The sequence below is a fragment of the Plectropomus leopardus genome, chromosome 6 (genome assembly GCF_026936395.1).
Source record: "Plectropomus leopardus strain MGB_pleo_1.0 chromosome 6, ASM2693639v1, whole genome shotgun sequence".
NCBI classification, from domain to species: Eukaryota; Metazoa; Chordata; class Actinopteri; order Perciformes; family Serranidae; genus Plectropomus; species Plectropomus leopardus.
Window position 1 is genome coordinate 20,347,697 of NC_142181.1, and position 26,034 is coordinate 20,373,730.

General features: G+C 41.6%; 1 protein-coding gene across 2 annotated transcripts in view; it reads right to left on the reverse strand.

Annotated features, from left to right (window-relative positions):
- Positions 1-1,820: 1,820 nt before the first annotated feature.
- Positions 1,821-26,034, reverse strand: part of arhgap35a (Rho GTPase activating protein 35a) — an 86,868-nt gene continuing 62,654 nt past the window's right edge. For both annotated transcript variants that reach the window (XM_088078960.1, XM_042487309.2), the window contains 5 exons: positions 19,764-19,905; positions 11,082-11,159; positions 8,618-8,749; positions 6,987-7,092; positions 1,821-5,951 (listed from right to left, as the gene is read on the reverse strand). In XM_088078960.1, coding sequence (XP_087935086.1) covers positions 5,453-5,951; positions 6,987-7,092; positions 8,618-8,749; positions 11,082-11,159; positions 19,764-19,905 — 957 coding nt within the window. In that variant the 3' untranslated portion in view covers positions 1,821-5,452. The remainder of the gene's footprint in view (positions 5,952-6,986; positions 7,093-8,617; positions 8,750-11,081; positions 11,160-19,763; positions 19,906-26,034) is intronic.

The window sequence follows — 26,034 nt, forward strand, 5'->3', positions numbered from 1 at the left end:
GTGCCAGAATGGAGAGATGCACCACAAAGGTCATGGACATGGATTTCCTTTGGTTTGACTCAATGAAAAGGTCAGATGAGGGCACCATGAAATGGCAGTGAGGCCTTCACATTGCCCTCACAGGGACCCGGGTCCTTACATCACTGTGGAAATGGCACAGGCGGGGCCCTTCCCGGGCCACTCTCACAAGAACCAGAAGGGTCCCGTGGGCTGCTGTGACCTCGTCTGGTCCCCCCATGTGGCTTCAGTGGCCCTCCAACAGTGTGCAGAGAGAACAGAGCAACACACTGTGGCACAAAGATTATCATATGTCGAGTGAAACTTAACTTTTTAGGACATTTAGAAATAAATGTACACAAGTCCCTCTGTGACGGTAAATATTTAAATTCATACAGTTATCTAAACTGTTAAAGTAGATAGATTAATATTATCCTTTACCGACCTTTTTTGTACAGTATGTGCTAGTAAGTGTGCATGAGTAAGACCCGTCTCTAAAAACAGATCAGGGTTGCTTTGCTCTGCAAAGAAATACATCCAAGCCAACTATACCTCTGATGGCAGAGCAGTAATTGCCATGTGTGTAAGGATCCCAGTTTATTCCCGTCTACATGCCAAAGTGTCCTTGAGCCAGACATAAAGCTAGGCCTGTCTCAACAACAATGTTGCCGACTCATTGAGGTCAGCAAAAATGACGGAGGTCATGTCCATATATTGTAAGACTTTTCCCATGTGGTTACACGCCTGTTTGTTTATATAATAATGTCACCAACAATTTTAGCCAATATGATGCCTGAAAAAACAGCAGTTTTTTCCCTGATAATTTTAAGACCTGGATGCAGTGTCTAAGCAAAATGAATAAAAAAAACTATGCTAAGACACATTTTGCTGTCATTTCAAGGTGAATTAAGAGTTCATTGTTCTCTTAAAGGGTGTACTTGCATTATTGTTGGATTATCATTAAATCAGTGGCATAAAAGTCTTACAATGACATTAATATCATTTTTGCTACTATTTCTTTTAGTCAGTTAGTTAGTCTCTTTTAGTTATTGTGACAGGCCTTTATAGAGCCCTAGACTGTTCCCATTTGAAACAAAACCATCTGCAAAATGAATGTAATGAAGCTTAATCAGTGACTCAGCAAGCGTAGGTGAATTTATGTTGAATAACCTGCATGTGGCTGCTACATGTTTGCGGTGCGTAAGGGCATAGGTTTCATCTCAACCTTGGGTGGGACACATGAAACGGGGTTCGGGGGTCCTGCAGAGGAATATTGTGAGCATCAAAAACTTAATTTCCTGCATTCTGGTGAACTTTAATGCACTTTTTTGCATTTATTTAGGTATATTGCATCCACCTGAAATCTACATCCAGGGCTGTATGCAGTTTGTCAAGTTAATTGTTTTGGAGTGTCTGCTCTACCATGTGAGCTAATGGGTGCCCATGATCTTTATTTTCTTTCTAGTGAATTACTGGACCCTCTTCAAGCCTCTAAAATTTTATACAAAATAAGGGAAATCTCTACATTTAGTTAAACTGTGCACAACTGCTGATGAGGGGTTTCATGTAGACATCTTTTTGTATAGACCATTACCTGAACTGACTGTGAACACTTTTCTGATAAAAAAAAAAAAATAGATTTGGACATTTTGGATTGCCTCTCATGAAAGATATTTATGCATTTAAAGTGCAAAGAATGCATGAACAAAATGCAGATTGTATCCTGGGATGTTCACATTTCTTCTCAAACTTAATCAGGATTTCCTCATCTGTTCCATACGTCACTTATCACAGATGTGTAACAAAGAGACGAGAACACCAAGTTTTACAAGATTTGATTTATTAACTATGATACAGATCACATAAGGCCTTGCTGTATACACCATTCCCATTGAGACATATTACCATACTCAGCAAATAATGACAGTTTTTTTGTTTGATGTTATCTTTTCACTTTACAGTACTTCATTTTTTTTTATTTATTATTTTCTTTCCCCCATTATCTCTTAATATTTTTTTTTTATCATCTCTTAAATAGTGAGAGTGGTGGAGCCCTCTTCCTTGGTTGGGAAGAAATCATGCACTATACTGGGCTGGTCTCTCAATCGTTCACAAAAAATTGTTAAAAAAAAAAAAAAAGCTTTGTATTTTTTAATTATTAAAATAAAACATAAAAAGAAACTTTTTTTTTCTATCACCACTGACTAAAGGGCCAAGTGTTAGACCCCCTAACATACCAATAAACAACCATTTGAATATAGTTTTGCTTGTTTCTCATTTTAACTTAACAGACATCTGTCACCATTGTTGCAAAAAAAAAGAAAAGAAAGAAAAATAAAAGCAATGCAGCCACATATTATCGCTGAACCAAAGTCACATTTTTAATTCAATAGTTCTTCTAAACTGTCACTTTGCTTCCCATCTCTCCCTCGACCCTTTTTTCCACAGTCTTTGGCTGCCTCACAGTCAGTTCAGTATTAACACATTGATATACACAGGGAACGCCACTGGCCGGCGTTCACACACAAGTACCAGTGGTCACCCCTCCTTCCTCCCTCCGTCTCCCAAATAATGATCCCATTCACCCGTTCGCTGTCTGTCTTCCCTCCCTCTCCCCAATCTCTCCTCCATCTCTCTCACACTTTCTCCGAGGATCAGTGTGTGTAATCTGGACGAGCTAACAGGGTTACACAGCGGGGTAATGACCGCAAGGAGAACTGCATTCCTCTCCTTCACGTTTATTTGGATCACGCTGGTGTCTGGCTGCCTGCCAAGCACAGCTTGCTAGCATGTTAGCTCAAACACACACTCTTAATTCCTCTATCCTCTAATCACACACACACACACACAAACACACACACATACACCCATACACAAGGTAAATAGGTAGTGTAGACTGATAAAAGCTCCTTTAAGAGTTCAGTGATTGGTTAAAAGGTTTTCTCTTTCTCCTTTTGGGCAGAGAGGACAGTCTGGGGAGACATGCAGAGAGGCAATTCAGTGTCAAACAGAATAAGTGACCTTGGCAAGCATCTGCTTAACATTAACACACATAAGTTGACATGCACACACACTTTCTCGCAAAAACACACACATGCATGCGCGCGCGCGCACACACACACACACACACACACACACACACACACACACACACACACACACACACACACACACACACACACACACACTTCAAAAGCTGCTTCGATCAGGGCTCAGCAATTCTCCTCAAGCCCCATCTCGCTGGTTTCTACGGTAACAGCAGGCTGGGCTGAGGAATTCTGTGATGCTCCGTTCCAGTCATGCAGACGGATGAATGGACTGTCTGTTCTGTCTGCTGTCTCTCCCAGACCCAACTGTCTCTCTTGGACTAGGAATGACTCGGGGATGTGGTGGCATAACAGCGACAGCGGGGGGAGTCTGCTGTAGTGGTTATACTCTTGTAAACTGTATTTCGAGTCCACAGAGAGCAGGTTTGAGTCTCCTTTCCAAAAGCATAACGCTGAGTCCTAAGAGGACAGCATGCTGAGGCGTGGAGCTGTGGTGACCAATTATTTCCAACAATAAAAAGCCTCCCCTCCTGCCTGTCAAAGCGTGAGCCTCGCTTCCAGCTCTTACTCTCTGGCCCGTAATGCTACATTGTGCCTCAATCTCTTCTCAATCTTCATTTCCTTCCACTCAAATATGGCATCTGGGAAGTGACATGCACTGCTTTACAAAGGGCTGAGTGCTTTGGTGAAGTGGAAACTAACAACAAAAGACAGAGAGGCAATTTTAATCACTGCACGTCTAATCAACTGCAATAAAACCACATGTGGCTACAGAGAATCTATATAATCTCAATTGATTTGTACCAGATTTAAACTGCTGTTTTTTATTTTTACATTCCTACACTGCATGAGCTAATGAGTTAATGTTATCTGATACACAGTGATGAAAAATGATAACAATTGTACCTATAAGAGAATCTAACGCTACAAAAACCACAGTAGGAGAATGGTGCTACGCCCATGCAGCAGTGGAAGTGAGGTTATGGCTGCGATACCCATTTCTTCCTCTAGATGTCAGTGGTGTGCTCCCAGAGAGAGAGAGAGAGAGAGAGAGAGGAGGGTGGACTGACATAAAGTGAATAGTGGCTGTCATGTCATGGCAGCTCCAATTTAAAATGTGCCTTCAAAGTGCTCAGAAAAGTGCTTTTTGAACAAGGTCCTCACTGTGGATGACTGCAGCGCCCAACTCGCTCGTAAAACCGCCACAGCGTGAAAAAAGCGACATGACAGGCGAAGGTCCAACACTTGAAATATTCCCACTATCTGCCTAATTCGGGGAAATTCAGGTAAAACAAAAAGGCATGGATATGTGCGCACACAGACAGATAAGACAGTTGCACAGACACTTACACACAAGGCCACTCACTGAGCGATAAGCCTCTGTGTTTCCCAAGATTAGAATTTTTTAGACCAATTCATGTGTTTACAAAGACAGGGCATGAGGTTGAAGTTCAAACCAAGAGAGAGAGCAAAGAGGAGACTGGGAGGAGCCTTCCCAGAATGCAAAGCGTGTTCCCATAATCCTTTGCTCCAATTTGCTGCCTAGAGGATCCAGTCGGTTTAGATTTTTTTTTCTGTGCTTGGCATACTGCCTCAGCTGAAACTGAATTTGTCTGTGGCTGTGTGAGGGGTTGATAGATAGGAATGTGTGTGTCGCCGAGGACAGAACATCCTGTCGGATGAGTGGTAACACGTGTTTCTTGCTGTACAGTGGCGAAATAAACAAACGTGTGCAGGACTCGCTCTCTGCTCCACTTTGTCCCAGCCACAGCCTCCCAGGGTCGGTACAGTAGGTGGGTCAGATTGCAAAAAAAAAAAGAACAACAAAAAAACATGTGCCGTCCACCAAATTTCCCAGCACAGTTAGAGGCTAAGTGATTGAGGAGAATGGTTGTCGGAGGCACACTGGCCACTGGGTGTTTGTGTCTGTTTTTGTGTGTGGTGAAGCAATCCCAACAAGAGTTCACATTCCCCTTTCTGCTTTCCGTCCCTCCCTGAGTCCCTTTAACAATTACTGGCAACATCTCACTCATTAGTGTGTTTGTGTGTAGGTTCTCTATAAGGCAAGGAGGGCAGGTCTAGATGACGTGAGAGACAAAGGGATAAAGTGGCGAGGAGAGAGAAGGATCATACTGCCAGTTCAGAGGCTCTTCCCCTTTTCTGCCTTGTGTGTGTGTCCGTTTTTCTAAAAGCAACGGAGGCTCAAACACCCCCTTCTTCTCCCAAACATGTAGGTTTCTCCCTGTACATACTGCATCTCACTCAATCTCCCGACTTCTCTTCCTACATCCTGTTCTCAATTTCTTCAATTCCTTTCCAAACTTCAAAATCTCTTATTCTAAACCCCTTAAATCTCTCTGAATCTCGTTATCAGTCTTTTTTTTCCCCTCTTTTCCTTGATCCCTGGTTCACAGCGTGTGTTGTTCCGTAGGGGGGTGAAGGGGGTGCAGCGAGGGCGGCAGCAGGGCCGGGAGCGGGGACTGGGGAGTAGGAGGCGGGGAGTGGGGTGGGGACTGATGTTGATGGTGGTGGTGGTGGTGGTGGTGGTGTTGGTGGTGGTGGATGGGAGGGCCGTAGTGTGGAATGACAGGAGGGGTGGCTGGGAGGACGTAGGGAGTCGGGGACGGAGTCGGCGAGGATGAGTAACCCCCGGCCATGCAGGAGTAGGCCGAGGTTCCTCCCCCAGAGGAGAGTGTCGAGGTGGGGGAGCCTGGGAGGCCGTCGACCAGCAGCTGATTGTAGAAGAAGTACGCGCACTGGTGAATGAAGCTCTCGATGATTGTCTGGTAGGTGCGGGTGGCGGTCAGAGCATCCATGGTGGTGAAATCTGGTCGCATCAGTGTGGGCCAGAAACAGATGGACAGGTTCTCACTGGTCATGAGGTTCAGCTTGTTGTGCTGGCTTACCCTGCGCAAAAAAACAAAAAGTTAATTTAGCTGGCCACAAATCATAACCCTCTTTTGAAAACATTTTATGAACCGGCTGCTTCAAATGGTCTGCTGCTGATTAAAAACTGATGGTGCCCTTTAATCTCTTGGTCACATACGCTAAATAATACAAAGATTTTTGCTTCCAATATGTCATGAAGTGGGCTTTTTAAACATCAGGGTCTCTTTTTTCTAAAATGGTTTGATAGAGGAATCGATTCAGGTGTATACTGTGTCCTGAGGGCTGCAAATAACTTTCATTTTCATTATTGATTAACTTGCCAATATGTTCCCCTATGTCCTTGGTAAGGCTTTGTTCAGCCAACAGTCCAAAACCCAAAGATAATAAAGCAGAGAACAGAAAATGGACCAATAAAATGTTAAGCATTTGTGTTTAAAAGTTACTTAAATGTTTTATTGCTGAACAAAACAGAAGCAAATTAATTTCCCGGCATTCTGACTAATCAACCAATTGTTGCAGCTCTAATGTTTGCATTTTGAAAAAATTTAAAAAGAATCTGTAAGCAGGGCCACACAACTTGCTTTACCCGGGGACCACTTTTACAAAATGACTGGAGGCCAGGGCCAAGTTAATAAATATTTAAGACATTCAAAAATTTAAGAGACATGTGTAAATGAGATAAATCCAGTCACAGGAGTTTTAATAGGATTTGAGTACATCCATTTCAAAAGTATCATTTATTTATCTCAAATTTGTCTTGGGACCTCTTGAGGGTCCTGACCCACAGGTCGGGAACCACTGATCTATATGACAGTATAAACTTAGACTACAAATACTACAGGGCATTTTTGAAGCACAGTAGTCATCTACATACAAATAGAGATTAAATCACTGCAGCATTAACATAGATCATGACTCAACCTGCGTAAAACAACCTCTGTTCTGTCAGTGTGCTAGTTTCAGTGATGTCACCACTAGGTCACTTGACTGGGTGACCAGCGGTGTAGTCAGCAGGGCTGTCAGAGGCTGACTCTGACCCCGTCACTCACTCACTTGTTCAAGTGGCTGATGACATATTTGAAGACCTCGTAATTCTCCTTGGGGAAGCGGCGCAGTATGTCCTTCATCGTCTGGAAGCGCTGCTCCCTATCGTTGATCTCTGAATGGTGGCAGAGAGACGAAAGAGGTTAGAGGAGGGAGGAAAGTGGCTGAAAGAAAAGATTAGGGGAATCTCTGGAAAAGATGTCAGGGGAGTGAGAGTTAAGATGAGGAGGGGAGGAGGGGAGAGTACAATGGAGAAGAGGAGAGTTTGAAGAGCATAGTGAAAGCAATTGGACTCAGCTCTCAAAAAATCTGTGCAGGACACAGTGATTTCATCCTACAACAGTACAAGTTTCACACATTGCTGTCACAAAGACATGCACAGACTCCAAACTACAGTTCTCAAAAAAAAAAAACAACAAAAAAAAACAACAATCTCCTTACAAAGACCACACACACATTCCAGAGGAGAAAAATACACCCATCACAATGTCCTACAGATTGCAGCAACTCACACACACACACCCACCCACACACACACACACACACACACACACACATACACTGGGCGTGTTAAGCCTGATGGCAGCGAGTGAGTCAGAAAAGCTGACATCACCAGCTAACACAGTTCATCCTGTGTGTATGTGAGCGAGGCAGAGAGCAGCAGTGGGAACAGCAGATGTTCTCGTCCACATCGCAAACATGATTTACAATCAGAGAATTTGAGTTTGTATTCCCACAATGAGGTCAGTGTGGATCAAAAACACATTGGAGGCGTAATGACTTAACACAGCCCTGGTTCCTCCTGCCGTACATCCATCATCTATAATCAAAACTTAACTTCCTACAGCTTATTTAAAGTAACGTCACCATGACAATATGCGCTAAAATACACACGCCCAGCTTTTTCTGTATCCCTCTGTCTCTCCAGCTCTCAGTCTGGGTGTCAGCAAGAAAGCTAAAATTCTGAGAAATGCCATTTTCAACCCAATGAACGCTTTCTTGTCTCTAAACTCCACCTCACTTTTCTGTTTTCACTCTCTTTTCCTCTATTGTGGCAGAGACTGCAGGAGCTTTATCAGGTCTCTGTCACGGCTGAAGGGTCTCGCTGGGGCCGTAAAAAAAAAAAAAAAAACCCACACACACACAGCTCGGTGAGTGACAGCAGCCTCGCGGCCCGGGGGTAAATCTCTCTGGCGCGATGCAAGACTAAGCTATGCCTTAAATCTCCATTCCGACAGATTACAGGACACAAAGAGAAAAAGAGAGGCCGTGGGGAGCGCAGGAGCACCCTCGTTTATCTAACATATGACTGTTTTCTCATGACTTCATCCAGAGCCCGTTACCCATAGTGCTCCTGCATCCCTCCATCATATGCAATCATCCCCACATCCTCCTTCCTGAAGCCTTAAATATTCTCTCCTCCATCCCTTTTTTCCTCCATTTCCTCACTGAGTGGCAAATCCAATTCTCCCCATGGATGGATTTGGATTGCAAGAGTTTTGCTTGTTAGGTTAAAGAAAAGTTACAAAGACGGGAAAAGGATTTAAGGCAGAATCCAATACACCTCGGGTTTTTGTGAAGAACTCTCCCCCACATCCCCGTGCCCCCACATGCCCTCACACCAGAGCCCCGGGACTTACTGAAGGCCTCCACCAGCTCTCCCTGCATGCTGTAGGGCACCAGAGGATCAGGTAGCTCAGAGAAGAAGGCCTTCATGGCTCCGGCTACTGTGTTCATGGTGAAGTCTTTCTCCACCAGGTCCAGGTTATGGTCTGGAAATAAATGAAATGAAAAGTAAAGTACAAAACACACAAAATCACACACACACACACACACACACACACACACACACACACACATATATATATATATATCACAATTTATATGCATACAGTAAATAAGAGAGATGAATGCTTTGGAAATGCTGACTCAGCCATAGACTGGGCTATGAAATCAAACATAGCATGAGGCAATATAACTGTCAAGAGATTATGCTATACTGTGCTGATTTTTTCACAAGGGTAGCTGTCTGGAATATTGCCATTACAAACATAAAAAGAGGGTTGAAAAAAAAGGTGAAAAGATGTCTCAAAATTCATCTCTTCTCCATGCCTGAGACTTTCAATTTCATATTTCCTGTGCTTTTTTGAGTTGTAAAATATCCTTGAATACAATGAAAAGCTGGTCTATTATTATTATTATTATTATTATTATTATTATCATCAGCCTGTCTGTCTGTCTAATTGAAATAAAACTGCACACATTCAACAAGACAGCATGGAGGCTTGACCAATCAATGAACAGGAGTGTTTTATTGAAATAATGGAGTTTTATATGAGTTTTGCATCAATGTGATTTAATCTCTGATATTAAATTTTCCGGATCAAAAACTGACACGCTCGTCTGGTTATTGATTTCCCAAAAAATGTACTAAATCACGATGAGATATTACAATGTAAAATTACACTCCTGTTATAGGGTTTTATCCATATTGCCCGCTTATAATTTATTGTTGGTGGTTGTTTTGCATTGTGCACACAACTTGTACACAAATCTGCACAAACAGGTCTGTTAAATTCATCATTTAATCAAAGTCAAGAAGCCTTTTACTGCTGGAAAAGGCGTCTTTTCAAAGATCTAGGTTGTCTATGCAGTAGAAAGTACACAAAAACTTTTGACATTGGTGCTATATGACCAGAGAAAACAGCGAAAAGTACAAGCTTTTGTGTTTTACTACAGGAAGCTACCATTACTATATCTGTTTGATCCCTGTTTGATATTATTTTTAGCCTCCGTTTTTGCAGGAAATGGTATGGTACCCACTTACTGTTCACAAATTCTTGTATTACAGCCAAACAGTGCACCAAAATATGTTTCTGAAGACATTTTAGGTGAAAAAAAAGAGAGAGGGAGCGGCAGATTTCTCTGGCGATCTGTTTCTATAGTCTTTGTGTCTGTGGTGGGGGGCATTTGAAAATGTAGAAGTACAATCTGTAGTTTGAGCGATAGCCTGCGAAAATCATCATCCTGCGGATTTGAGCTGACAGATGAGCAGGGAGATCTTGGCACTGTTAAGATAGAAGAAAGTTTACCAGAATTAATTTACTTATACTACCCAGACTGTTATGATACAAAGCTGGTTGAAAATCGGGCACAGTACCACTTTAATTAGTGTACCTAAATAAAAGTAGTATGATCTGTAGACAACTGTAAAGTAGTTTTGAGCAGAGAGAAACAGCTTAGACAGCCAGACAGCAAAACCACTAGAGCACCGTGGTGTGTGTTTGCGTGCGTGTGTGCGTGTGTGTGTGTGTGTGTGTGTGAGCAAGAGACTTAATTAAAAAAAAGCCATTTTCTGATAACTTTTTACTTTACAGAGGTGTAGAAAGAAGAGAGGCAAGAAAAAGTAATACAGATACGGTTAGTGAGTTCTTGAACAGTCTGAGAAGAGCTCCCATTTTGAGAGTTTCCAAAGTGTTGTGCTTCTGATGCTGCTTTCTGCTGTAATGAGTTCTCTGAATCTTCAGGGGGCTGATGAAGTGCCATCTTCAGTATGGCTATGAGACACCTACGCCATAGTTTCACCTGTAATTGTCTTGTCCCATTGGCCGGAGGCGTCGAATGATTCAATGTGGGGCTTCAACTCTGATTACCTGAGTTGGATTTAACCTCAACCAGGCATGGACGCACACTTACACACTCTCATACACAGGCCATCTCGCTCTGCTATCTATCTCGGCAGCGACATGCTTCATTAACCAAACCAATCTGGAGGTAATTAACTGCCCACAGCAGACAGACACACGCATGGAGACACACATTGAGAGAGCTTGTGCAGGCACATGTTGGAAACATGCACAAGCACTCAGGAGCAGGTAGAAGATTGAGGAGGCAGCTCTGCAGTCTAAAAGGAAGCGAAGGCCAATTCACTCTGTAGAATTAATGCTCCCTGGTTAATTAAGGGGATCCAGGCTTGTTATAGATAGAGGCAGACACACACACTTTTGGCCTTTTCTTCACAGTGTACGGTAAGTGTACAGCTGAAGTGAGAACGAGCCCATGAACGCTTGTACGTGTGAGCACTGCCAGCAGAAAGTCACATACCTTGGTCAAATTGCCGCTGCATGCTCTCCATTTCAGCCTTGTTCCCGCTGACCCTGTAGATTCCCTCTGTGCTTAACCCTGTCGGAGAGAGAGCGGGAAAAGAACATTGTTAGCTTGTCTTCATGTTTAACTTGCAACTATTTATAGTAGCTAGTCAATCACCCTCAAGAACTTTTTCATATGTCACGATGTGGAGCATAGATGCACTCTGAAGGGCTGAAAAAGAAGAGCTAGTGCAGGCCGCTCTAATGGCTTCTCCCTATGTCCCCTACCATCTAGACACACTATTAGCACTATTTATTAAACCCATAAAGCATTCCTACAGGGCTGCTAAGAGTCCACTGGTGCGCTGTGACAAGCTGAGGCTACCTTAGAAGCCGCACAATTGAAAATGACTGCAGATGTCATGCGCTTTTCCTCTTGCAACTAACTTAATTCTAAGGAGGATATTTACTGAGGATTTGCTGCCTTTCTTTAGACACTAAACACAAATTGCGTCTATATTTGCTAAAGGGCCGCACTGAGGTTATGTGGAAAAAGGAGGCTCAAATGTGCATGTTTTAGTTCTTGTATACCAGATTTATTTCTATTCAGAGGTGCAAAATATACCCAGTGACCAATGAAGCAGAGGAGGCTGTTTTATTGAACAGACACTTAATGAGACTGCCAGCACACTGAGAGGGTTATAGACAACTCTGGTCTATCTACTAGTTTAGACAATATAAACACTTTAGAGGCAGCAATAAAAAACACAGCAGCAAATTAAAGAAGCATGTAAAGGTGACTTAACAAGAGGTCTTCATTTATCACTATAATAATACAAGACAAAGAGCAGGAGTGTAACAGTACTGTTTTTCATCCTATTCTGCTTTCCTGTTTTCTCTCTCGCTTCCTGCTTGAATATGCATTTTTCCAGACTTCTAATGGCTCACAGCAGGTGCAGTCGAGTGCAATATGATTGAAGGAGCCAATTTAATACTTATTTAGAAAGCTTGTTGGATTTTATTATCTGTTTACAGTAATAATCCATCCTATTATAATCTAATAATCTAATATAGCCCACAGTTTCAAAGTTTTAACAACTAACAAAAATCTCCCAAATTGATTTTTATAACCCTGTGAGGCCTTTCCAATTGTTGAGCTGACAGCCACTGACTGAGCAAGCTAATATTTTCGCAGATGCTGTATAATATTCTTTTTATGGTGAAAAAAGGCACAATAGCAGTTTCAAAGCTGTTCGCCCTTCAGATATTTTAAGCTCAGCAGCTGAAAACACTTATAGAAAACATGTCTTCCACAGCCCAGCATCAGATCTTGTTTAGCATATAATATCACATATATTATTCTTTCTAAATACTCCCTCAACTGAATTTAAGAGGGTTGTAAAGCTGGAACTGAAAATTAAATTATATGGAAAATAATATACATATACTTTTCGGTAAATCAGTAACTCAGAGCACCACACTGGAGACACGCAGAGCATACTCAGGGCACAGACAGAGCAGCAGAACACCACGTGCAGTAAAAGTGAAACTTAAACTCCCATTAATTCATACAGAAGTAGAACAACAGTGCTCTCATGTAAGTGCTGTCCCTAAGATTTTCCAAAATACTTTAGATGAAACCAGCTATGTTGAAAACTGTGCCGGGGTCCTGCAATGGATCTAAAAGTTTGCTTTCAATTGTCTCTACAACAGCAGATTCTAATTCTGTGGGAAACACTTGTAACAAACAACAATACTGTAGAATAACAGAATCCTTAAAAACAAATGCATTTAATTTAACTGAAAAACATGTTTTACAGCCATAGAATGTATAAATAATGGCTGTAGCTACCGTGACTCTCACTCAAACAGCCTGCTCTTAAATATACGTAAAAGTGTATACTTGGAAGTTATAAAAAAATGTACCCCTCGCACAGTTGTCATGAATGTTGAACTTAGATATAGAGACCAAATCCGTTTTCTGTACCGGGCTATAAACAAGTTAATTTCTGCCATAAAGTTGGTCATTTTAACATGGGGGTCTGTGGGGATTGACTCATTTTTGGAGCCAGCCTCGAGTGGTCATTCTCTGAACTGCAGTTTTTGGCACTTCTTCATTGGCTTCATTTTTTCAGCCTCAGACGCTGCTGCTTGGTTGCAGCACTATGGAGAAACATCTGGCCGTCCTTATTGAGTCATGTGCCACCCTTGTAGGCTAAGCAAATACAGCCTTTAATCTTAAATTTTCGCAATAGCTCCAAGTACTCAAACATAGAAAAGACAAACAACCAGGTCACAGCAGGACAGAGACAGAAAGGAAATATACTTAGATAGCTGGTGTGAGTGAAAGCTTACTTCATTTTCCTCCATTAACAATTTTTTCCAATATATAAGATAAGGTTCCACCTCCCACCCTAAAAATTCTCTCTCCGTTCACACTTTGGTGGAGATTCAGGGAGACAAAGAGCAATCCAGAGGGAGTGAGGGAGATTGGGAGTGGCAGAAAAAAAAGAGGGTGAGATAGAGAGAGAGAGAGGCAGGGAGGAAATGAGAGAGCTCTCAGTCAAGGCATATACAGCATCGATCTCCTCCTTCTACCAATCAATTATCCACAAAAGCTTTTCTAGCCAGACACTCGGAAAACAGGGATGGGAGGACAGATAGGGAGAGGGGAGTAGTGTAGCTGCGGTGGTGAGGAGAGGGTGTGAGAGATAGAGGCAGACAGGACAAGCACCCAAGTATGAGAAAGATAGTGGGGGGTGAGGACGCACAGGAGTGAGGGTCAGGACTGATGAAAGAGAGAATGAGAAAAAATAAAGGGATTAAGATAAGGAGGGATATATAGAGGGATAGGAAATGTGTTCAAAACAACAAAATGCATCAAAGATGGAGGCTGCATGAGATTGGAAGAGGAGCCACGAAGCATTGGGAGGGGATAAAGAAGGCGAATAGAGGAGTTTTTGCAGTGATAGCTAGGAAAGGTGAGCTCTCCGAAACAAACAGCAGTGTCCTCTTCCTCTGGGCTCAAACAAAGCACCAGCGCTTCAAGGGGTCAACATATATATATGAGCACATGGGGCATGCAAATGTTGTTTTTTCTGCAGCCTCTAACAATGGGCCACATGCAGCAACATTCTCTTACATCTCACTTATATTTTCTCTTAATTTTTCTTTTAAGAAACACTGTGTGATGCTGTAAACGCCATATCAGCAGTATAGGTGAAGGAAGTAAAGGTGTTAATACCACACTGTAAAAATTCTCTGTTACTATAAAAGCCCGGCATTGAATTTGACTTTAAAAGGAATAATTATCATAAAATTAGATTTTATGATATTTTATATTTTTTTAAATGCAAATGTGCTTTTGTTATTTTGCAATTTGTGGACTGTGAAAATAAGATGTCTCTTATTTTGGTAAGCATGCTCCCAACTCAGAAAATTAGAGTAAGAGAGAAGAGTAAAAATAAGAATATTTGTTTGTATACGACTTCTTGCATGAGGCCCAATGTCTTCTTAAGCCCCGGTAGAAAGTTCAAGTTTAATAACTTCCTACTATTTTAAGCTATGAACCTATACTTCAGAGCATATTACATTTGCAGTTTTCAGTGCTTATACACTGCAATACAAGCCATCTATGGTGACTTCACAGCTTCTAACAACATTCAAGAAGGCAAAAACACACCTAAACCTGCAATCACACAAACTCTAAGAGCCTGATAAATGCCCCTGCAGTTAGCGGCTGCGCTCCTGCAGAATGCTACTGTCTGACAACACTCCAGCTGATCCCACATCAGCCCAAACCCAGCGGCTGATTTCATAGTTCACCATGAAAACAGGCGGTGGCTGGGTGCTGCCCTTTACGTCGCTATGGAGGCTCCTAAGGCCAGCAGATATGCCGCACACGCTAACACACATTCATCACCCCGGCACCCGTGAGCAGAAACACACTGTGGCTACCAAAAGCCAGAGCTGAGGAGAGATAACAGCAGTCACAATGGATTGATTTTATAGAGCTGCTTTTCTACCAAGCTCTGAATGCATGAAAATAACAAAAAATACCACATCTACTCCTATTATTCTGCAGGACAAAGGGAGAGAGCTGGGGAGCACAATTAAGACAAGCAACAAAGAAATAAGATGTCTGAATAGAAATTAAAAACAGAAAACACGTTTGCCATACAAATGCCTCTAAAACGTATAAAGACTAAAAAATAATAACAGTTTTCTGACTCAAGAATCAACAATACGGCTTTTTCCAAGGGTAAAAAAAAATGTTTTTATCACATAGACTAAGGTCATCATTCCGAAAATATGGACACTGTAAGAGGATTATCAATGACATTTAAACCGATAAGAATAAAAACAGGAAGACTGGGTTTGTTCTATGAGTGCTTTTGTTTGAGAAAGAGGGGAAGGATGTAGGTTAAAGCTGCCGGTCCAGGGTTAGCTACACGACGTCACTCATCATTTACTCACTCTATAGTTACAAACATAGTGTCAGCACTGTATGGTAATTTCCCATGAGTGCCATTATACCTACAGATTGTAGACACAGATACCGGATAAGTAAAGTCTGACTTACAGCAACTACAATCGAAGCTAAATAGCACATTGTAACTTGTTTCCCCCCTCACAGTCGCAGTAATTCTCTGTGTGGGTGTGCCAATTTGTACTGCATGTGTTAGTATGTACACAAGCGTTTCATACTCTTATTGGTTCTGACTGAGGCTCTCACACATGCACAAATAACACAGGAAAGAGCTGAGCCCAGACATTCTTCCAATTTCCTACCTTGTCATATTGATCGGACGGAAGGAGCTACGGGGCAGAACAGACCTGGCAAACCCCTGGCGATAACACACCCGCCACACACACACACACACACACACACACACATTCAAAGCATGCTGACAAGAAGAAGCAATGAAGGAGGGGAGGAAGAGATGGAGGGGATGGCAGAAGGAAAAACGCAGTGAATTGAGAGAGGTGACGATAGGACAGGGGGAGAAATAGAAATATGGGCTAGGCAAAAGATGAGAGAAATCAAATCTGACAAGCGAAGGTACTCGTGGAGACAGAGGGAAAAGGATGACTGGATCAGGAGAAAGAAGTAGTGAAACAAGGGCAAAAGGAGGAGAGAAGGAAACAGAGGATTAGGAGAGAGATACTAAAGGAGTGAGTGAGGGTAAAAAGTGGAAAACATCCTCCTGTATGCACACACCAGTGTATATAAACGCATATTCAACCAATTTTTTGTCCTCCCTCAGCCAGAACTAAGTGCTGTGACTGCTCCAGTTAACACCTGAACGGAGGGAGGTGAAATCTAACGTGATGCCTTGTTATCTAGCTCTGCCCCTATACTCCTACACCGAGGGAGGCGGTGGATGTTTGTAAGGCCGCAGTAATCCACAAATACAGAGTCTTTAATCAGGACAGAGATTACAGTGGAATGCACTGGCATGTCAGTAAGCAACAGCAGTGTTTTGACAAACACATGCAACTCTTTTAAAGGGAGGTAATGAAAAGCCTATTTTTTTAAGATTATTTTTTAGGGCTTTTTAATAGTTTTATTCAATAGGACAGTGCAAGTGCGAAAGGGGAAGAGAGAGAGGGGTTGACATGTAGCAAAGAGCTGAGGCTGGAATCGAACCCGCGGGTGCTGCAGCGAGAACACAGCCTCTGTACATGGGGCGCACGCTCTACCTACTGAGCCGCCAGGCACCCCAAATGAAAAGACTGTTTTAAGCTATGAGTGTGCAAGTTTTCATTAAACATTACTTAAAGATGAAGTTGCTTTGGTAATTTCTCGTTTTTCCTTATCCACCATGAGGGTCCAATAACAGAGGGTTTTGTATGATGGCGAACTGTGATTTGTGCTATTGGGCTATTTAAATAAAACTGAATTGAATTGCATGATTGACTGCTATTGTTGTCTGCATTTTTTGGGAAATTTTAAAGGGTTTAGCCACTGTGGGGGCACTTACACTATACAGTTTAAAACATTTTGTCTAGTATTTTTAGACCCAATATTTTTTGCCACCAGTTCAAATGAATAAATTACTGAATAAGTAATTCAGTATTACTCTACCACACTTTTACTCCAGGCAGCACGTAGAGAGAGCTTTGAAACAGCATTTAGATCTCAATGGTGAAAAATAAAACTGTCGTGCTTTATTTTACAGGTCCGTAATTTCTTGATAATTATGTTGATAAAAACAGCAGGGCTGCCCCCCTGAAAGTTGAGGATTCAAATCATCAGTGGGACACGCCTCCGTCGACAGAGAGTATTCAAGTCTTGTGTGACAAGCTAAAAATTATACTTATAGCCTGTTTCTAAAACGCCTAGGAAGTTCATGATTTGTTATGTTCAAATCTATAATATGGTTGAAAACATACATTTCTGAGTAAGAATTCAGTGGGACTGATGAAAATCATTAGATTAAAAAGTTCAAATCAGTTAGATTTAATAAACAATTAAAATTAATATTTAAAAGTCCACCCACATGCCCTTGGAAGTCATTGTATTTCCTCACTAGAGTTAAGTTCTCACTGAGGAAACATAATTTTCACTCTCATGATTATTATTTAACACATTTTCGGTCAGTCAGTGTGCAGCGGTCTGGGGGCCTTTGGGCCAGATGTAGCTGCAGAGCGAGCGCTCCACACTTTTACCCTGCTCTGTGGCACAGAAGGCTGCAGACCCAGAGCAAGGGTGAGTCTGAGTGAGATGGAGGCAGCTGCTAACAGAAAGAGAAGCTCAGGGTGCGAGATAACGTTATCTTCTGAGCTCTAAGCCTTTTGCTTAGAAGTGGTAAATTTACACCTCATAGCAACTTAATACAATAACATGCTTGGATTTTATTAGATATCTGTTGTTGGCAAAAAAATGTTGCACATTTCAAGGTTCAATTCGTGAGCATATTCAGCACACATTAGCTAGGGCTAACTTGGCTTGTTTACTCTATTACGTGGACAGCACTGTAACCCTGAGTGTCCCGCTGAACCCTGTTCAAACTTTCAAACTTTTTTTTTTTTTTACATTTTTTCTTAAAGACCTATGAAATCAATCAAGTCTTTGCTTTCTTAGTGCAGCACTTTGCATCATGCACTTTGACTGGCTGTTAAACACTACTTGAAACAGTAATGTCTCTGCTAAACTAAGACAAATTACTCTCTTTGTTGCAGCTACACATATAAATAAAACTGATGGTAAAAAGGAAATCAAATGTTTTCTAAAAAGCAGATTTTTGCAGTCAAGCCCTAAGCGAAAATGCAATAATGGGATGAATAGTCAAATATTTGTATGGAACAACCAAATCCAGTTGGACTGATGTAAGTGACTGAGTTGGGTACAACCCTGAAATACAGTATGTAATCTGATACTAGGTATAGTTAAAAAAGAGACACTGTTTTCTTAAACAGGTCATTGTTTAGCTAGATATTAGTTTGTAGTGCTGAGAATGTCACAGGGATTTACATCAAACTTGCAGAAAATACAATTAAACAGCTTACTTAACACATTGTTTCTTAACTTGGGAGTGGGGTGAGAGACAACCCATGACTTTAGATCATGTGACAATATCGTGGTTACAGCCGTGCCAAGAGATGTGCACAAATATCTATATATATGCATCCACTCTGCACTAAGTCGCCTTTGGTTTAGTGTAACAGCTGGTGGCAGACTAAGAGGCAAGCTGGCAGTCCTGGGGGCGTGGAGCACCAGAGCAGCCTGGCAGGGGGTTCGGCATCTGGGTAAAAGGGTAGCAAGGTTACGAGACGCTATTCATCCACATCTGTGCTCCCAGTACTCCCAGGGAGGAGAGGAGAGGAGGTGTGGGGGGGTGTGGATGATTGGTGGCAACACACTGAAAACCTGTTAAACACAGTTGTGCACAGGCTCTAATCCACACACCAGATTCAAGGTTAATCTAAGCAGATGAAAGTATTTTAGTAGCCGCTCTAACATTATACTCCGTGACAAACTTATTTGCTGCTTAAAATCCCCCATGGCTTTTCTCATCATCACATTGATCTGACTGAGGCTCTGATGACTCATTTTACAGTCAGCACTGTGACTGTAACCACTGGAAACAGAAGCCAGCACGATCTGCTTGATGCTTTTACTCGAACCAGTTTGGGAGTCGCCACACAAACGTTTGGAAACAGTATTTATTAAACATGCAAATACAAACAGTGAATCTACTTCACTCGTTCATCTTAGCGCACCTCGTTTTGCTTCATTTTAGGAAACAACTTATTAGGCTGTCAAAAAAGTAAGTTAACACCCCAACCTGGTTCACGTCTCTGGAGGTGCCTACCTATGAAGCCTTAGCAAAGCAGTACCATTTATCAAACCTGAACAAAGAGTGAGGGAGATACAAAGGAAAGCACACATGCACATATACATAAAGGCTGCGTGTGATTTGAGAACAGCAAATTCACACACTTAGTGATGAAGACCACAGTTCATAGCAATCCCACGAGGGAGGTGGATTAAGATAAGAGGAAAATATAGGGAAACAGAAAAATAGAGCTCAAAGAAAACAGGTATAGAGTACGGAGAGGCTGATTGGATCCTTTGAAATAATTTCAAAGTAGCTAATACTTCAACGATTGAAAAAAACAGCCTAATCTGTGTTTGACCGGATGCTGTTGCACACCTCTAGTCCTTATCATGTAATTTATAACAGATTCTTACCTGTTGTTTCAATGAAACGGATGCACTTCTCAATGAAGATGGGGATCGGCCTCTCAGGAGTGACGACGGTGGACAGTGGCATACCAAAGTAGTTGCTCTCGATGGGTTTTGAGATAGAATGCCTGGGTTTGGGTCGTGGTTTCTGAAAACAAATCGAGAGAAAAAAGAGCAGATTAGTGCAAGCAATCAGACACCTTATTTGAGCCTGACTGGCTGAAACACTGCTGACTTAAGCACACACTTCCGAAGTGACAAAAAAACCTAGAGACACTGGGCCTAATTTACTAACGTGTTTTTAAACGTGCTTACTCTATGCATAAATGAGTGCACCTGCAAAACTATTATCAGATTCATGACTTGGGCGCATTTTGTTCTTACCAGCATGCGCCACCTCCAATCAGCATACTGGAACGCCCCCATTTCTCTGTATAAGGAAATACGTTTGCCCAGAGGTGTATCATGGAGAAAGTGCTGACGTTTCTACATACATATTAAGGCCGCACACACCAGTATGGGACCATCAGTCAGTGTCTGTGAATGTGACGGCGGTGGCAAACTGCTCATCGGCTTTTCATTGCTCTCTTTAAACATGTTCAAACATGCTTGTCTCCTGAAGGCATGGGCTGCAGTATCTTCCAGCACAGTTAGATTTGACATCTTAACACCTGCTTAGAGGTAGATCAGAATTTTCTATACGCTGCTCTATATAAGAAGAAGAAGAAGAAGAAGAAGAGGAAGAAGAGGAAGAAGAAGAAGAAGAGGAAGAAGAGGAAGAAGAGGAAGAAGAAGAAGAAGAAGAAGAAGAAGAAGAAGAAGAAGAAGAAGAATTTATGGCACTAAAACTTGGTGGGCGAAGCCATCATTACAGGCAGATTCAATTGTCATATAGTTCAATGTAAACTAGGAATGGAACACTGTTTTTTGTGGAATATTTTAATTATGACAATAATTGATGAGGATAAAAGGTAGGGATGAAATAAGTCTATATTTTAGTAAATTTATGGTTTTAAATATTGTCTATTTAAGTATTTTTTTAAGAATGCAGTTTTAATATGCTTTGCATTTAGTTAATAGGTGTGGGTTTACATTTTCTAAGACAGACAGGCCTTAATCATATGTGCATATGCATGGTCTGAGGCAGTTCTACATTCGTTCACGGAGTACAGAAACAATCACGGAAGAAAATATTGATGAATCCCTGATTTCTACAGAAATTTTCATATACACGGTTTAAGCACAGATTTGTGCGCACGCACTGTTTGTGAATGAGGCCCTTTTTTTATTTAAATGACTGTGTTTTTGTGTTAGAGTTAAAAGATCAACACACACCCATCCCGCACATTCCTTCAAATCTGAAACTGATAAGTCGTCAAACATTCCTGACTGCTTTGTGCATAATGAGATTTACATCAGTTCCTTCGTCACTGGTCTCTTCATCCTTGCCCTCCTTCCTTCGGCTTTTTGTGCTTCTCTCTCTCTCTCACTACTGCACTGCAGCTCACAGATAATCAAACTCTCTTATTCATTGTTTAATTACTTTCTAACTCCTGTTATTCTCCTGTTAAGAGACCTCTAATGCACTCCTGCAACATTTTCTGCCTGCCTCCATATGGCTATGGCATCAGCAGTAATTGTACTGCGTTTTAATGGTGTTCAGTGGGAATGTTTTGAAGGCCCCTGAGGCCTGGATCTCTAGTAAGTCTGTCAGCCCCCTGAGGCTCTGCCCTGGCAGGCTGGGTGGTGAGGCAGGGATGCATGGTTGGCTGGGCACACAGACTTTTGGAGCAGTGTGGGTCTGACAGACAGACACAGGAAAGGAGCAGAGGAGTGCTCATTAGAGAGAAGGAGCCTGGCGTGCCCTCTGCTCCAGATACTGGCCTCACTGCACTCCACCAAACATTTTTGGTGGCACATATATACACACACTAACTCACAGCCGCACTCAAGGAAACAAGCAGGGAAACACTAATTAAGACTGAGCAGATCAACAAAGCTCACCTGGACTTTTTCTGCACTGCATGTTGTTTGAACATTTGGAGAATTATTTTGTTGTTAATCTTCCTTATCCATCAGCTGGCTTTCATTACCAACTCAAAGAGCCTGACTGATACAACTGTAGGCCCATATCATGGGCTAATATGTGGTTATCAGATTAATTATTAACAGCAAATGCACTGGGAGATACCAGAAAGAGATGGAAAGGTAAACTGCAATAAATATTTTATTGGTGGCACTTCTATGTACATTTTATCTTGAATTTTTCTCAGCTTAAATGTTCCAATAAAGTTCAAAATTACTTTTATTTTAAAGGTCCAGTGTGTAGGATTGCAGGACTAATACTTCTCCATATGCCAAGCATATAGAAGAACAATGGTGGCCAATGTGAAAAACCTATATAGAGCCAGTGTTTGATTTGTCTGTTTAGAGCTACTATAGAAACAACACCGCAGACCTCGTGGGAGAAGACCTGCTCGATATAGTTATAAAATATATAGTTCATTCTAAGGAAAAGAAACACAACAATTCTTTTTTACAGGTGATCATACACTAATAAACAAATATGAATATTATATTCCATTTCTGCCAACGTATGCTCTTAAATCTTTCACACTGGACCTTTAATGATGTCTACAATTCAATATTTATTATTATGGTCAAGTTTTCTAGTAAATCATAGGGTTTCCCACATATTCATTTATTTTGGCCACATATTTATTTTTGGCTGCCCATCATGATTATAGCATCTGCTATCAGATGTTAATTTTATATATTTTGGAGCTTTAGTGGTAATTAAGAGCGCTATTAGAATACTTATACCAATCGGTTATTAGTTTTATCACACTTTTGGAGCACAGAATGTATTCTGGGCACAGATGGAGCAGTAGAACATCAGGCAAAAAGTGAAACTTGACTGTGAATTTGTGCTGGGTCTAAAAGTTTCCTTTCACTACCAACGTGGCTTCTCCTCTATTGGTCTGATCAGCTCTGACTGGACTGACAGATAAATTATCCACCCCATGACTCAAACTTCATGAACTGCTGCAGTGAAAAAAAAACCTCAAAAACATCTGAAATTAGACAGGGGACACATAATGATACAAGAAACAACTGGACGTTTTCTAACCTCCAGCCCCCTACCGCCACACATAAATCAGTTCTGTGGGAATCTAATTCTGTGGGAAACACTGACTCCTATCAGTCAAATGCAAAAAAATATAGTCGAACTCTTTTTCACATAATGTTTATGTTTAAAAAAAAACCCAGAAGAATGTTGGTTCATATATTGTTATATTCTTCTCAAGTACTGACTCACATATTGGCCTCAAAGATTCAGTATTATCCAGGCTTCTCTATCTGGGGTGCTTTTCTATGATAAACTGTAGAAAAAGGGCACTGTGGCTATTTCACCAGTCAACTGGGTGCTTAAGTGTTGGCAAAACAAAATGTCAGAGATAACTTGTTAACACTGAATGGCTCACTGGAAGAGTCTGCATATTCAGCGAGGCCCCTAAGATGCTGACGGAGGGTCTGTGTTGAAACACATCTTGGTTAAATAACTGCAGACTTTCTCAGCAAATCAGTAACTGTTGCCCAGTTATCTTTCTATTACGAGCCCGACATGAGCTGATCCTAACTGGAATTCCTTCACTTATCACTCGCAGCTAACTCCCCCACTGCCTAATTGCTTCTGTGATGCTCCTTTTCTCAACATATTGATTATACTGGTGGCTATTAAGCTGAGTATCTGCGAACATACATGTGAGGTGTGTATTAACATGTACACAAAACGCTCACATGAGGGTTTCATTAAATTGAAGTGGGAGTAATGTGATGCTACAAGGCAGCAGCCTCCGTGGTGGTCGAGAGCAATGCTGTCATAACTTAGTGCCAGTTTGGGTTATAGTTCCAAGTAGCAGCTCATAATTTATTTGTGTCCTATCACACTGACTGTGTTGTATATCTATGCCCTATCTTAGTTTAGCAGACTGTCTCTATACTCCCCCCCTTCTCTTTTCCACCCACTTTTCTCTCTCACTGTCTTCTCCCCCTGCAGTTTTGCCTTCTGGCCACTCCTTTTAGTTGCTGACTGAGACAGGATGTGTTGCCAGCACTGAGAAGACAAAACAGACCTCTGCCACAAAAGACAAACAAAACACATCCTTAATAATAACATACAGACACCACTGTGAGCGTTTACATTCACAGTGCGCTGTAGGATGCCGAAACACAAAGCTGCAATACAGAAAAAAATATATAAAAATACTAGCTCTATCATAACACTTATATTTCTCAGGCTCCATTTCATTTTCTTTCTGTGGTTGTGTTTTCTCCTTTTCGTTTGATTGCTGCCCCCCCCCACTTATTTCTCATATAGAGAACACTAGACTGGAACTAGGTGACTGAGGAATTTGAAGCATTCATCTTACTGGCTGAGAGGGTTTGAAAAAAATCTAAAGGAGAGAGAGAGAGAGAGGAAATGTTTCCGGCCTCTCGCTAAGGGAGGGCGGGCGGGACAGAGACACAGTTGGTCATTGCCTGAGGTAAGGGGCTTTTAAAACAGGCTCAGAGTCTAGTTTTAATTATTTGTTCCTACTCGTCATGACTCAGAATGGTAGACTGTACCCTAAAGCTCTGACCAGGAAAGTGTTTACACTGCACTAATCTAAACATTTACCCATGACTGAATATCTGACTTTTGTTAACCCTGACAAACCACTAATTCCACTTTTCCACCGAAATCATCTCTGGTTCTCGAACCTATTTTGTTCAGGACTCATGGATTCTTGATGTTTTCTAATGCGAGTCCATGTTTCTACCAGTTTTGATCAGAACCACTGTAATCAAGGATGTGTCATCAACAGAGGGCGTTGCACAATGCACAACAGAAGTAAACAGTAATATCAGCAAACTTCACTTTTTTCTTCATGTTTGTGTGTCTCTTCGTAGCATTCCATGTCCCCTCTCTAAATTCAGAGGTCTTTGCATGCAGCACAGACAAAATTCTTCATGAGTTACTTTTTTCTTTTTAGTTTGAGTTTGGCTGGATAATTGATCAGTCTATCTGATCATAGCTGATCAGATCAGAATGATAAATTAGAGGATCAGTTCCTGCAGAGGTGAGTGACAGATTTTTTAGAACCAGCGCACTAAACTGTTAAGATTCACTTTCACTGTGCCTGACGTTTTACCGCTTTGTCTGTGCCCAGAGTACAGTCTAAGCTCCAGAAGTGTATCGTATATATAACGGTATATAAATACACGGTAGGCCACCACAAAAACATTAATGTTGGGGAACTGTCTTTTTTCTGATTATTTCTCACTTAATGTCTGTATTCTTGCATTATCCATCCTCTCTTTTACAGCCTGTAAAATATGCCCACTGCTGTTGTCATGGTCGACCCTTCAGGTCAAGAAAAATCTGCTATTTTTTGGATCCAGCTGAGAACCAACTTTTCGGTTCCAGGCCTAATTTATTTTTTGGTTGAAATGATCTGAACAGTTCAAAATTAGGTGTGGGAAGCGGAACGGAACCCGTTCCGTATTGCTGGAAAAGAAGCATAATAGGAACGGCTGGTTCTATAAAAAGTCACTGCTACAACACGCCTCCCTAAGATGACCAAATAACTCAATAACATGCCAGTTATCCTGAGGGGTTTCAGGCTGCAGCAGATTGAAAATGGACTCTTATCTTTGAGGCAGCTGCTTAGAAAACAGGTGATGGAACTTGATCACATTGTTACAACCACAATTAAGCAATAATGGCCTTTAATGCGGATATCCAGATCCCAGACCTGCTTTAGGGTACAAATCAGAGGCACTAATTAGAGTAATGGTGATGACACCGATCTAAATTCTGCTAGCTTCAATTTTCTTGGGAATTTGTTTTGACACAGGGCTAATAATGTGTCATATGATACTTTATTGATCCCTTGACCTCCTTAAAGGACAGGGTTAGAATACAGGGTCAGTAAAAGTCAGAGCTACTGGAGCTTATTTGCGAACAGGGGGCTTGAACTGAGCTGTCCAATTCACTGGCAGTCTGTCCTCAAAAAGGACAGATGACAGTGAGTACAATTTGTGCTACGTCAGTTATTGCCTTAAGGAAAGAGCGTAGTTTAGGCTGTTGGAAGTTATGTGAGAGGACAGCCTTCACGCAGGTACTAGGACATCACAACTGAGTGTGTGAAAACATTAATCATCCCCCTCCTGTTCCACCCTACTGACAGCCATGGTAATTATCAAAGACGCACAACATACACAGCTGTAACTC